This window comes from Rana temporaria, chromosome 5, assembly GCF_905171775.1.
Source record: "Rana temporaria chromosome 5, aRanTem1.1, whole genome shotgun sequence".
Taxonomy (NCBI): Eukaryota; Metazoa; Chordata; class Amphibia; order Anura; family Ranidae; genus Rana; species Rana temporaria.
In genome coordinates this window covers 355,611,603-355,626,057 of record NC_053493.1, presented here as the reverse complement: position 1 = coordinate 355,626,057, position 14,455 = coordinate 355,611,603, and the positions used below count along the sequence as shown (strand labels likewise).

General features: G+C 46.4%; 2 protein-coding genes across 2 annotated transcripts in view; one reads left to right on the top strand and one right to left on the bottom strand.

Annotated features, from left to right (window-relative positions):
- OTUD6B (OTU deubiquitinase 6B) overlaps positions 1-1,241 on the bottom strand; it is a 52,772-nt gene extending 51,531 nt beyond the window's left edge. Inside the window, exon 1 of the mRNA XM_040354616.1 lies at positions 1,101-1,241. Within this exon, the coding sequence (XP_040210550.1) occupies positions 1,101-1,143 (43 nt within the window). The 5' untranslated portion in view covers positions 1,144-1,241. The remainder of the gene's footprint in view (positions 1-1,100) is intronic.
- Positions 42-14,455, top strand: part of PIP4P2 (phosphatidylinositol-4,5-bisphosphate 4-phosphatase 2) — an 84,117-nt gene continuing 69,703 nt past the window's right edge. The window contains exon 1 of the mRNA XM_040354617.1: positions 42-296. Within this exon, the coding sequence (XP_040210551.1) occupies positions 209-296 (88 nt within the window). The 5' untranslated portion in view covers positions 42-208. The remainder of the gene's footprint in view (positions 297-14,455) is intronic.

The following is a 14,455-nucleotide window of genomic DNA, read 5'->3' as shown; positions in this document are numbered from 1 at the left end:
TCAAGGGCAAGGCTGCGACAGCTGACAAGTATGGCATCATGACAGGATTTGAATCCATGGACGGCGTGGTTGGCCAGCCATGAGGGTCAAGGTGGGAGGCAGTCTTGTGTCTCCTCCTCCCTCTTCCTTGTGATTCCCAGCCCTGTGACATGTACATTGTGAGAGGCTTCCTTCCCTCCCCTCTGCTGGAGCTGCAGCTGCTGCAGTCATGGCTGCTGATGGGATTGATGAGCGTTCCCCTCTGATCTCTCCCAATAATGGCGCACCCCCCTATGGACAGGACAGCACCCTGCGAGGTAAGGCCAGGCTTTGCCTCCCTCCATCCATCCATCCATCCTGCCTGTGTCCTCCATCCCAAACTCCCAGCCTTGTGGAGTGCTTGGATCACACAGCCCTGGATTACTGCAGAGCTTTGGGCTATTGCAGCTCTTGCGCTTTGTTTGGTTGGGATAGAAGTCTTTACAATAATGTCCAGGGGCTGATCTATTGAATCAGAAAGGGGCTGGTAGGGAGCACAGCAGGGATCCTGATTGATCGATGTGTTGGGGGTTTTATTCGCACGTGCTTGGCGTTCGTTCGTTCGTTTAGTTAGTAGCCCTGAGTGAGTTAACCAAACCTGACAAGTACTAATCCTCCTAACAGGATTTGTGTGCTGCAAAGCTTTCCATTAGTACTGAGACACCAATAGAAATCATTGGCTGAACCACAAGTATTCACTGAATTTTATGTTATTTTATATTTTTTGCATGTGTAAGATATAGACAAAAGACCGATACACAATAACGATCTGTAAAATCGATCGCTTGGTCCGCTATTGGTTTCTAAATAGCATTTTGCATCACAAAGTGACCTTTCGGTATAAGACAGGACTCCATGCAAAAGATGTTTACTGGCATCACCCAAGGCTGGCACAGCTGCCCACCTCCATGGTCTTCCTGTAAGTACATTCAGGAGGTGTGTACCTGGCAGGGATTCATGGAACAATACACAAAGAGCTGGCAGCACCAGCAAATGATGGAGAAAAATGGAATTTGTGGTTTAAATCTGAAATTTGTCATTGCTGGGTGACGGTTCGTGGAATCCCTTGAGGTAAAACTTGCCTGTTCTCCATCGGTGAGAGAGGAGCGCTCTGACACATCGCATGCCCAGGCTGTGTCTCTGGAAACCAAGCTGGTTAAACAAAGATCCTGACACTTGTGTGATAACTGGCCATACATGTATAGATTTGTGATTGAGAAAACAATCGATTCAAATATTGAACAAAGCAACTAGGGTTGCCACCTCATCCCTTTAAAATCAAACACAGAATAATTACACAGGTTCTGTGGCTGATTAAGGTGGTAATTAAACTCACTCTGTGCCTTATCTGCATTAAATCAGCCACAGAACCTTTGTAATTCATATGTTCGGGTTTAAAGGGATGAGGTGGCAACCCTAAATGCAACATGTGCGTATTCTATTCAGTAATTTTAGTCACACTGAATGATTGACTGGCCAGGTCGACCTGTGTCCGATTGAATGACCTGTGTGGGACTGATTGGCCGTGCCGACCTGTGTGCGATTGAGTGGCCCGCGCCGACCTGTGTGCGATTAAATGACCTGTGTGGGACAGATTGGCCGTGCCAACCTGTGTGCGATTGAATGGCCTGCGCCGACCTGTGTGCGATTTAAATGACCTGTGTGGGACAGATTGACGGTGCCAACCTGTGTGCGATCGAATGGCCCGCGCCAACCTTTGTGCGATTGAATGACCGGTGTGGGACTGATTGGCCGTGCCAACCTGTGTGCGATTGAATGGCCCGCGCCGACCTGTGTGCGATTGAATGACCTGTGTGGGACTGATTGGCCGTGCCGACCTGTGTGCGATTGAATGACCTGTGTGGGACTGATTGGCCGTGCCGACCTGTGTGCGATTGAATGGCCTGCGCTGACCTGTGTGCGATTGAATGGCCTGCGCCGACCTGTGAGCGATTGAATGACCTGTGTGGGACTGATTGGCCGTGCCGACCTCTGTGCGATTGAATGGCCTGTGTGGGACTGATTGGCCGTGCCGACATGTGTGCGATTGAATGGCCCGCGCCGACCTGTGTGCAATTGAATGACCTGTGTGGGACTGATTGGCCGTGCCGACCAGTGTGCGATTGAATGACCTGTGTGGGACTGATTGGCCGTGCCGACCTGTGTGCGATTGAATGACCTGTGTGGGACTGATTGGCCGTGCCGACCTGTGTGCGATTGAATGACCTGTGTGGGACTGATTGGCCGTGCCGACCTGTGTGCGATTGAATGACCTGTGTGGGACTGATTGGCCGTGCCGACCTGTGTGCGATTGAATGACCTGTGTGGGACTGATTGGCCGTGCCGACCTGTGTGCGATTGAATGACCTGTGTGGGACTGATTGGCCGTGCCGACCTGTGTGCGTTTGAATGGCCCGCGCCGAACTGTGTGCGATTGAATGACTTGTGTGGGACTGATTGGCCGTGCCAACCTGTGTGCGATCGAATGGCCTGTGTGGGACTGATGGGCAGTGCCGACCTGTGTGCGATTGAATGGCCCGCGCCGACCTGTGTGCAATTGAATGACCTGTGTGGGACTGATTGGCCATGCCGACCTGTGTGCGATTTGAATGGCCTGTGTGGTACTGATTGGCCGTCCCGACCTGTGTGCGATTTGAATGGCCCGTGCCGACCTGTGTGCGATTGAATGGCCCGCGCCGACCTGTGTGCGATTGAATGACCTGTGTGGGACTGATTGGCCGTGCCGACCTGTGTGCGATTGAATGACCTGCGCCGACCTGTGTTTGCGATTGAATGACCTGTGTGGGACTGATTGGCCGTGCCGACCTGTGTGCGATTGAATGGCCCGCGCAGACCTGTGTGTGGTCACATTTAGGCCCCTTTCACACGGGCTGTCCAATCAGGTCTGCCTATCAGTTTTAGGCAATCCTGATTGGACACTCCCCTATGGCGTGGTGGATGTCAGCTGACACATGTCCGCTGACTCCAGCCGCCATCTGATTCAATCTGCCAAAAAGACAATTGGTGGTCCTATTCCCCATCCGTCTCGTGGATGGGATTGGATGGAATGGACAGGCAGTCCGTTTCCATCCAATTGCCCCACAGAGAAGAGTGGGACTGTGTCCGTGTCTGTTCTGCATAGCGGAGTGGACACAGACCTGTCATCCGGCTGCTCAGCAGGTATAAGCGGCGAGATCTTCCACTTCGCAGAGGCATCTGTGTGAAAGGGGCCTTACACGGGCCAGGTTCTGGCAATAATCTCAGTGACAATACACATATAGATTTGTGATCGATTTTTAGGTCAGAGCAAACAATAATTTCAATCATTCATTATCAGTGAAAATATTGAACAATCAAATGAATGTGAGTGCTGCTTCATTTCATGACAAGGCTGTGACAGCTGACAAGTATGGCGTCATGTCAGGATTTGAATCCATGGACGGCGTGGTTGGCCAGCCTTGAGATCAATCGAACACTGAGACCAATCAAAAGCTTACTAACTTGATTGAGTGGAGGGTCTCTGCTTTCCTTTTGAATTTGATCGTTTTAGTTACATCAGACTTGAACGATCGTATTGAATGTGTCCGGCCATCTTTAGTTGGGCCAGGCTCTGGGAATAATCTCTCCGTTTCCGAACTTCTTTAAAACTTCATATGAGAATTCTGGAGACTGTCATCTCCTTTTCATAATGCTAGTTTCCTGGCTGCCATTCTTTAAGTCGCTGCCCCAGAAGTATATAAAAATGCATTCTATTAGGTAGATTCAGGTACCTATGCCTAACTTTGCGGCGGCGTAGCTTAAGGCATTTAAGCTACGCCGCCGTAAGTTAGCGAGGCAAGTACATGATTCACAATGTACTTACCTGCTAAGTTACGGCGGCGTAGCCTAAATCGGCGGGCGTAAGGGCACTTAATTCAAATGTGTTTGAGGGGGGCGTGTTGTATGTTAATGGGGCTTGACCTTACGTTTTTTACGAACTGCGCATGCGCCGGGCGCCTACATTTCCCAGTGTGCATTTGCGGCTAAGTACGCCGCACGGGCCTATTGATTTTGACGTGGACGTAAACGACGTAAATCCCGATTCACGGACGACTTACGCAAACGACGTAAAAAATTAGAATTTCGACGCGGGAACGGCGGCCATACTTGACATTACTATTCCACTAGGGCCTAGCTCTAACTTTACGCGGCCTATCTCTTACGTAAACGGCGTAAAAGTACTGCGTCGGCCGGGCGTACGTTCGTGAATCGGCGTATCTCCTCATTTACATATTCTACGCCGACCGCAATGGATGCGCCACCTAGCGGCCATCCAAAATATTGCAATCTTAGATATGTTTAAGCGTATCTCTGTTAGAGAATACACTTAAACATAAGTCGGCGTAGATTCTGAGTTAGGCCGGCTTATCTACTGATAAGCCGGCCTAACACTTACTGAATCTACCTATAATACTTTTCTGACACTCCTTTACAGAATGCTTGTTTTGGAGTTATGATGCAAAAATCATTTTAGGCTCAATTCACACGTGTGCGACTTGGAACACAAGTTGCATGCAAAGTCGCAGCCCATGTATTTCAATGGAAATTGATGCAACCTAAAGTTGCAGCGACTTTAACCACTTCCTTACTGGGCACTTAAACCCCCTTCCTGCCCAGAGGACTTTTTGCGATTCGGCACTGCGTCGCTTTAACCGACAATTGCGCGGTCGTGCGACGTGGCTCCCAAACAAAATTGACGTCCTTTTTTTCCCACAAATAGAGCTTTCTTTTGGTGGTGTTTGATCACCTTTGCGGTTTTTATTTTTTGCGCTATAAACAAAAATAGAGCGACAATTTTGAAAAAAAAATAAAAATGTTTTACTTGTTGCTGTAATAAATGGCTCAATTTATTTTAAAAAAAAACATTTTTTATCCTCAGTCTAGGCCGATACGTATTCTACATATTTTTAGTAAAAAAAAAAAAAAAAATCTCAATAAGCGACTGGTTTGCGCAAAAGTTAGAGCGCCTACAAAATAAGGGACAGAATTATTATTTTTTTATTATTATTTTTTTTACTAGTAATGGCGGCGATCTGCGATTTTTATTGCGACTGCGACGTTATGGCGGACATATCGGACACTTTTGACACATTTTTGGCGCCATTCATATTTATACTGCAATCAGTGCTATAAATATGCACTAATTACTGTATAAATGTGACTGGCAGGGAAGGGGCTAACACTAGGGGGTGAGGAAGGGGTTAAATGTGTACCCTAATATTAGTGTTCTAACTGTGGGGGAAGGGGGGTGACTGGGGGGGGTGACCGATCTGTGTCTCTATGTACAAGAGACACAGATCCGTCTCCTCTCTCCCTGACAGCACCGCTGTCTGCGAGAGCCGGGAATGAGAAATGATCTCATATGTAAACATATGAGATCATCTCTCATTGGCCGCACAGATCGCCTAGGAAACGGCCGCTCCGATTGGCCGTTCACGGCGATCTGTGATTGGCTGTGTCCAAGGGACACGGCCAGCACAGCAGTTCCCCGCTGCGCGCTCGGAACGAGCAAAGGGGCTGCCGTCAATTGACGGCGGCTCAGAGATTTAGAACCACCACGCGGCCGTCAATAGTCGTACGGCCGTCGGGAAGTGGTTAAAAAGGTTCCTGCACTATTTTGATGCGACTTTTGTGCCATAGACTGCAATGTAAACTCTCAATGCCTTCCACACATGCTGCGATGCATAGAGTTGAATGAAGTGTCATTCTGTAACACTTCTAAGACCCCGTATCACACGTGCGATTTTTCAGGCATTTTAGTGCTAGAAATAGCCTCTAAATAACGCATGAAAACCGCCTCCCATTCATTTCAGTGTTCACACTGGGGTGGTGCGCTTGCGGGACATTAGAAAAAGTCTTGCAAGCATCCTCTCTGGGGCAGTTTGGGAGCGCTGTATATAGCGTTCCCAAAACACCCTGCCCATTGAAACGAATGGGCAGCGCTTCCAAAGCACCTGAAAAGCGATTTGGAAATGCCGCAACACGGGCGCTTTTAAGTTTCAACCACTTCTTTGGGGTTAAAAGTGCCCCGCTAGCGGCTGAAAAGTGCCGCTTAAACAGCGCTAAGACCCCTTTCACACTGGGTCGCGTTAAGCTGTGCTTTTCAGCATGCTGGCTGGTGTGAATGTGCAGTGATGGGTCTGAAGTCTTTTATAACCCCAGGGCAACACCCATTTGTTGCTATCTTTGTACCATTGGGGTAATTTCTTCACACTTCCTGTCGCAGAAATGCAACAGGAAGTAAGAAAAAATCCCCACAAAGTAAGGGAAATTACCCGTTTAGACAGTGTTTACAGTCAGATCAGAGCGTGGATTGCTTTTTAGACATGTTTAACCCCCTAAATGCCACACTGCATTTACTACATGGCCCCATTTAATTCTTGTTGCAAAGCGGTTGTTGAGGGGCTGTATAAATTCAGCTCAACCACGTGGTTGAGTCACTAAACTGTTGAAGCCAGAGAAAGCCCGGCAACTAGCATTTTCAATGGCACTGTGCATATTTTTTTCAGCACAATCACTTCAGCCCCAGAAGATTTTCCCCCTTTAAGTGGATGTAAACACCAATTTTTTATTTTTTTTTGTTGATGTCACAATGGAGAGTATAAGATTTCCTATCATCTGTGCCCAGTCTTGCCACACAGAGTTAATCCAGCTCTGAGCAATCCTCTTTTATTGTTCAGTGAAAATTAAAGGGTCACTAAAGGAAAAACATTTTTTTGCTGAAATTACTGTTTACAGGGTATAGAGACATAAAAGTTAACTGATTCCTTTTAAAAATTATTAAAAGTAGATAAAAATCAATCCTATAATGTGCCTCTAGTTTCACTTTCACTTTTAAACTGGCTTCATGTTTCTGTGAAGTAAAGAGACACACAGAACAAAAACAAACAAATCCAGGGCAGTGTTTTGTTTTTAAAATGAATCTGACAGCTTAGACCACCGTGAGAAAGCTCCCAGTACTGTGGTTATAAGAAAACAGACAAGCAGGAAGTGTGGAGATCACAGCAGAATTACATCAACTTCAAAGCAAAAACAAACAATGAGGACATGAAACCAGGACTGCAGTAAGGTAAAGGAAGCTATTTAGCTAAAAAAAAATCCTTTAGTGACCCTTTAATAGACTTCCAGATAAAAACCTGTCTAAATAAAAAGTCCTTTCCTCTCTCCTTGCTTTGAGTGACAGGTTATTTACATATCTAGCTTGGATATGTTATATGTTATGTTTATCATAATATGAGGTGATCCACAGTTCATTGTATATTACCAGGATGTGTTATGTGGGGGAGGGGTGGATTTCTCACTTTTTATACTGTGGATCACCTCATATTATGATAAACATAACATAACATATGATAAACATGTCCAAGCTAGATATGTAAATAACCTGTCACTCAAAGCAAGGAGAGAGGAAAGGACTTTTTATTTAGACAGGTTTTTATCTGGAAGTCAGTGAAAATTAACAGAACAATAAGACCCCTTTCACACCGAGGAGTTTTTCAGGCAGTACAGCGCTAAAAATAGCGCTGCTATACCTCCTGAAAAACTCCTGCACTGCATACTCCATGTGAAAGCCCGTACCACCATGGAACGCATTACGATGGCGCAGGAAGCGCCTGTTACACCCAGATACCATCCCATTGGCTGGTGTAATATAGCTTTTGGGTCCCGCCCTCCCCTGACATTGAGCTGACAGCTTGTCTCTCTCTCCTCCTGTTACTTCTCATTTTCACACTCAGTGCGGCGCTTGATGCTGCCAGAGCCACTGTGTGTGGAGAAGGGAGGAGGAACGGCAGTCAGTGTAAAATATTGGCCTAATTTTGATAATAATCGGCCGATGCCGATTTATCAATATAGGCCAAATATCGATCTACCTCTACTCATGATGCATTGGGTCTTTTCCCCAGTAGTAAGTAGTCTTCCAAATGCAGAGCGTGGCACTAATACGATAACTTTAGTGCCACTCTCTGTATCAATATATTGTAAATGAAGGGGTGAAAGTGGTGGTGCAAAAGAAGTATTGCAGGGACATCTCCAGATTGAAGGTGAGTGTTGCAGCTACATGGCTGGCTACCCTGGGGTTTAGCTTTAAGAATGATGATTTCTAGTAGCAATGCTAGTACTAGTCAATCTTGCAAATGGGTTATTGAATCTGGCATGTGTAGAATGAGTTGCTGGTTGGATTATTTTGGATGTAGTGGCTGCCACGCTCTTGTCCGGATACGCTTAGGGCCGGTATGTAAAAGAAAGCATCTGTGCTCCTGTATTTTAGATTCAGTATCTTCTTTTTTGTTTACATGGGATGTGGAGGTTATTTTCTTGTAGTAGATAGTACATTTACAGTGCAAAGTAAAATTGAGGAAAGTCCCTAGGCAATGGCAGCAGACTGAAATAAGAGCTGCCGGCAAGAGAAGGCCGAAGACTGGCTGCTAAGTGCTTATGGTTAATGATGCTGATAGAATTTTCTTATGATTATAGTTTTATACAATACGAATTGTATCAGTAATTGTGTGAAAAAAAGTTATCACTCTGGGTTGGCTGTATTTTTTTTATTTTTTTTTTGTATATTATTACATTTCAAATCAATAAATTTATATCGGTATAATGGCAATAGTTTCCTATCATCCCTGTGTACTCAGTACTACCACCCCAGAAAAGGCTCTCTCGGGTTGATATGTCTGTTTTAGGACCCCAAACCATTTAGACACCCTCAAGGTGCTCATAGCATTGGGTTACAAACTGAGCTGTATGGCCTGGGAAATGGCACAAGTAGTGAATTGCTTATGTCATTTTTAGTCTACCCAATGATACAGTAAATTTGGCCAATGAAAAAAATATGATATAAAAATAGTATAAGGCCGCGTACACATGGTCGGTTTGGTCCGATGAGAATGAACCGAAGTTAATTTTCATCGGACCAAACCAACCGTGTGTATAGGCCATCGGTCTGTTTTCCTTCGGTCCAAAATTTTAAAACCTGCTTCAAAACCGAACCGATGGACCGCTGCCCCATCGGACCAAACCGATGGTTAGTACAGAAAAGCATCGGTTCAAAACCCGTGCATGCTCAGAATCAATTCGACGCATGCTTGGAAGCATTGAACTTCGTTTTATTCAGCACATCGTGTGTTTGACATCACCGCGTTCTGACCCGATCGGATTTTGGACTGACGGTGTGTACACATATCAGGCCGTACGCCCACTTCAGAGGTGAACCGATGAAAACGGTCCGACGAACCAGTCACATCGGTTTGGTCTGACCATGTGTACAAGGCCTTAGCAGTAGATTTGGGTGAATAATTCGGGCAGAGTAAAGGTTTGGCCCGAACGTTGCCTGTTCGGCGAACACCAGAATTTTTGCCCATCAAGTGCCCCACAATGCACTGCGCACTTCACAGGCATTCTAGGGCTCTAATTGAATGATTATTCCAATTTGGGCACAGAGCACTGTCAGAGCTCTGATTGCACAAAGTTATGATCACTTTGTCCAATTATGGCTCAGTAATCATAGTCCCGCCTCCTACTTTAAGTTTTCTTCCCATAGGAAGCGTTGTTGGAATGGAGATGGAGCAGGGCTCAGTTTGCTATCTATCAGCCAGTTAGTGTGGTTACTTATTGAGAAGTTTGTGTAGTGTGAGTATAGTGTAGTGCAGTATTTAATACAGCATAACATTTAGTGCTGTATACCCCCCCTATTTTCCCCTCGTCTGGGAGGCCAACGAGGAGAGGCAGATGTTTCCATGCCACTATGAGGGGGCCAATAATGTCTGTGTCCACAGACAAAGGTGGAAGTGGTCCATCCTCAGGCAGGGAACATTTGTTTCTGTTTAGTGAGGTTGCCAATGCTATCCAGCCACAGCATGCAGAGGAGGCGTTGGACTGGCTTCCTAAACTCGTAAACCATACTCTTTCTCCTCCTCTATGACCCAAGTTGTTTGGCTTATTCTGCCTCCTTCACAGCCCCAGCATCAGGCATGGAGGAGTCAGCTGAATTATTTGAACACCGCGTCAGCCGCTTGCTTCTTGGAGATGCACAGACATTACTTGATTCAGATATTGGTTCTGAGGTTGAGGAAGGGAGTAACCTGATCCTACAGAGAGGGGAGAACACTGATGAACAACAATTTGGCAGTCCTTTTCCCCCATGAAGTTGGGCCTGAGTGTACTAAATCTGGCCTCTTTACATAAGGCTTGCTAACTGTGGTGCAACAATTTGTTATTTCCATCCAAATTCTGCCAAAGAGACACCAGCGTTTATCCAAAAAAATCTTGAGTCTTGTTCTGAGTGCACTAAATGTTGGCCTCATCATGCAGACTGTCTCCCTAAGCTGTTGTTTACAAAATAAAGAAAGCTTGCAGGGAAAATCAATTTAAATGTATCTTTTTTTTTTTTTATATACATCAGCTTTGCTGCAGCAGGTTCTATACACGGCACAGATGTGCCACTTTATACTTGGACTAAGGGGACCCCCCTAGGCACTATATTTTATTTAAAGGAATTTTTCATTTTTATTGTTTCACTTTAAGCATCATTAAAATCACTGCTCCTTTTAAAAACAATAAAATAAAAAAAAGTTTGCATTGATACATGTCCCCGATGGCAGTATCCGGGCCCCCATACCCTTTTTATGGCCAATAACTTTATACGTATATAAGCTTTCAAAATGGGTACTTTTAATTTGTCAAGGATCAGGTCCCATAGACTTTATTTTGGTTTGTGGGTCAGGTCCGAACTTTTGCGATGTTCGAGAGTTCTGCCGTAAACCGAACCTGGTGGTGTTCCTTCCACCTCTAATAAGCAAATCTGTCATTAATTATGCATGTGTCTCACAAGGTACTTAAGGAAGAGTTAACACCTGCCGAAATGAGAGAAAGCAGGGCTCAGAAGACTCCTAATGTGTTTTATGGCTTTGTCACATTTTGTGACACAATCTTCTAACCATTAATGTCAGGGAGCTTGTCCCATGCTCAGCCTTTATGGGGTATCTACAGACATAGGGGCACCTCATGTTTTGCAAGGACCCACCTGTACTCACAGATGATTTGGTGCCTAATTCTTTAGTCGGTCCTGTAGATATCTACCAGAGTGCCACACCCTGCCCTCTACTCTCACACACAAAGTCAAAAGGAGATAAATCCCAATTACCTATCAGCGATGGTTTCCCATTGTAGCACTACCCCCGAAGGAGCTGCTGGTTTAGATTTGGGCCTGCTGTTACCTTACTGTTCCATACGCTTGTTTCAGGGGTTGTCCTTGAAGAGTTGTCCATAAGAATGTACGCATCAACACAAAGTCTCTTTCAAGGGTTTTATTAGGCAAAGTTCTTCAACAGAGGGGTAAAGGGACAGGGAAAAACTCAGGTACTTTTGCTTTGCAGATCACGGGTACCACTTAGATCCAGAGGATTAACTCAGCTCCACACTGGATTTCAGCAACCACCAGATAGGCCTACTCTCACCGGCCTAGCAGCTGGTACGAAACACAAGAAAGTCTCTGCCACAGACTTGATAAGTTCTCGTCAGGTAGTTCCACGATCTTCTGCCACAAGATCATGCAACCGACTGTACACTCGATATAGTTCCAACAAAAGTTACACGACTCACGGTGCCAAGAATGGTTCAGCTTCCTTCCATAGATAAGGTAGCGAAAGACCATCCCTGGATCAGTAGGCCCCAGAAACTTCTGGGCCTACTCTCAGATGCTAGGCCTCGAGGCTACGAAACGGCTCAACATCCCTAAGGCCAGGAGGGCCATCAGGTCGGGATCGAAAAACGAACCCCTCCAAATGGCGTCTGTCCCTTAAGTACACCTCCACTGAATGCACAGCGGGTTGACCGCGCCCCCTGAACCACTTCCGAAAGAGAGATACCTAATACATCCAGCCTGTTGCCTTCTTCCATTACTCAGCGGTCCAGTACTAAAGCTCACATGCCCATTGTAGACACTTTTGGCTGTGGACACGGTTCAGCATGGGCACCCTGACTGGTCTGCATCTACGCAACCCCATGAGCTACAAACTGATGTTCTGTGTGCTCTGACACCTTTCAGCACTAACTTACTCAGCATTTTGAGCTACAGGTGCTCGTTTATTGGATCAGACTACACAGGTTAGCCTTTGCTCCCTGCATCAATGAGCCTTGGCTGCCCATGACCCTGTTGCTGGTTAGCCAGTTTCCCTTCTTTGGAGCACTTTTGGTAGGTCTTGACTAAGGATGAGCTCTGACGTGTTCGCATAGAACACGTGCAGAGCCCGCCAGGAAGTGTGCACGGCGCTGTGCTAATAACAGGCAGGGAGACATTTCACGATCCCTGCAGCCGAGCATCGAGACAATGTCTCCCTGGCTGTGATTAGCACAGCGCCGTGCACACTTCCTGGCGGGCTCTGCACGTGTTCTATGCAAACACGCCAGAGCTCATCCTTGGTCCTGACCACTGGAGGCCAGGAATCCCACAACAGCTGCAGTTTTAGAGAAGCTATGACCCAGACGTCTCGCCATTACAATTTGGCCCTTGTCACAGTCACTTGAATGTTCACTTGCTGCCTAATATTTCTGATGCCATTGTATTGAGATAATTAATGTTATTCAATTAAGCTTAGTACACACGGGCCAATGTAGGATGGAATCTGCCAGTTCAATAGAAACCATCTGACATTCGGCCCGTGTGTACTGCAGCCGGTGTCCTGTTGAGAAATGCCCCCTATCGAAAAATGCCCGGCCGGAACTACGCATGCGCCGAACGGACACTCCAATAGCTGAGTTTACGATCAGCCGTTGTCTCGCGTTGCCCAGGCACGTTCATGTAGGAGGGGGGCGGATATTTACATGATGGACAGTGCTGGGGGCGGAATATTTATTGATGACCAAACAAATCTACTAAAGAAATCTTCATCTAATCTAGAAAAAGCCGCCCTTCAATTGACTAAACAGCAGATAAAGATTTACTTGGCCATCGATAAAAATTCTGCCCCCAGCACTGCCCATCATTGTAAATATCCGCCCCTCTCCTACATGAACTTGCCTCAGGAACGTGAGACAACAGCTGAACGTAAACTCAGCTGTTCGGCTGCTCTCCCCCCCCCCCCCCCCCCCCCGAAAAGCAGAAGTTCCATTTTTGTGTGGAACTTCGCTTTAACCCCTTAAGGCCCGCCTCCTGCACATTTACGTCGGCAGAATGGCACCGCTGGGCACAATCACATACCTGTACGTGATTGTATAAAGCCCAGTGGTGGGTCGCGGGCGCGCTCCCGCGACCCGGTCCGAAGCTCCATGACCGCCGGACTTGCGGACCCGATCGCCGCTGGAGTCCCGCGATTGGTCTCCGGAGCTGAAGATCGAGGATGGCCGTGTGTAAACACGGCTTCCCCGTTCTTCACTGTGGCGCCATCATCGATTGTGCGTCCCTATATTAGGCAACACACAATCAATGACGTCAGACCTACAGCCACACCCCCCTACCGTTGTAAACACACAGTAGGTGAAATATAACCCCTTCAGCGCCCCCTGTGGTTAACTCCCAAACTGCAATTGTCATTTTCACAGTAAAACAATGCATTTTAACCCCTTAAGGCCCGCCACACGACTATATACGTCCGTAAAATGGCACGGACAGGCAGAAGGGCGTATATATACATCCCTGCCTTCTAGCGGGTGGGTGGTCCGATCGGGACCCCCCCCCCCCCCGCTGCGTGCGGCGGGTGGATTCCCTCGGGGAGCGATCCGGGACGACGGCGCGGCTATTCGTTTATAGCCGCTCCGTCGCGATCGCTCCCCGGAGCTGAAGAACGGGGAGAGCCGTATGTAAACACGACTTCCCCGTGCTTCACTGTGGCGGCGTATCGATCGAGTGATCCTTTTTACAAGGGAGACTCGATCGATGACGTCAGTCCTCCAGCCACACCCCCCTACAGTTGTAAACACACACTAGGTGTACCCTAACTCCTACAGCGCCCCCTGTGGTTAACTCCCAAACTGCAACTGTCATTTTCACAATAAACAATGCAATTTAAATGCATTTTTTGCTGTGAAAATGACAATGGTCCCAAAAATGTGTCAAAATTGTCCGAAGTGTCCGCCATAATGTCGCAGTCATGAAAAAAATCGCTGATCGCCGCCAATAGTAGTAAAAAATTAATAAAAATGCAATAAAACTATCCCCTATTTTGTAAACGCTATAAATTTTGCGCAAACCAATCGATAAACGCTTATTGCGATATTTTTTTTTTTTTTTTTTACCAAAAATAGGTAGAAGAATACGTATTGGCCTAAACTGAGGAAAAAATGTTATGTATGTTTTTGGGGGATATTTATTATAGCAAAAAGTAAAAAATAATGATTTTTTTTTCAAAATTGACGCTCTATTTTTGTTTATAGCGCAAAAAATAAAAACCACAGAGGTGAT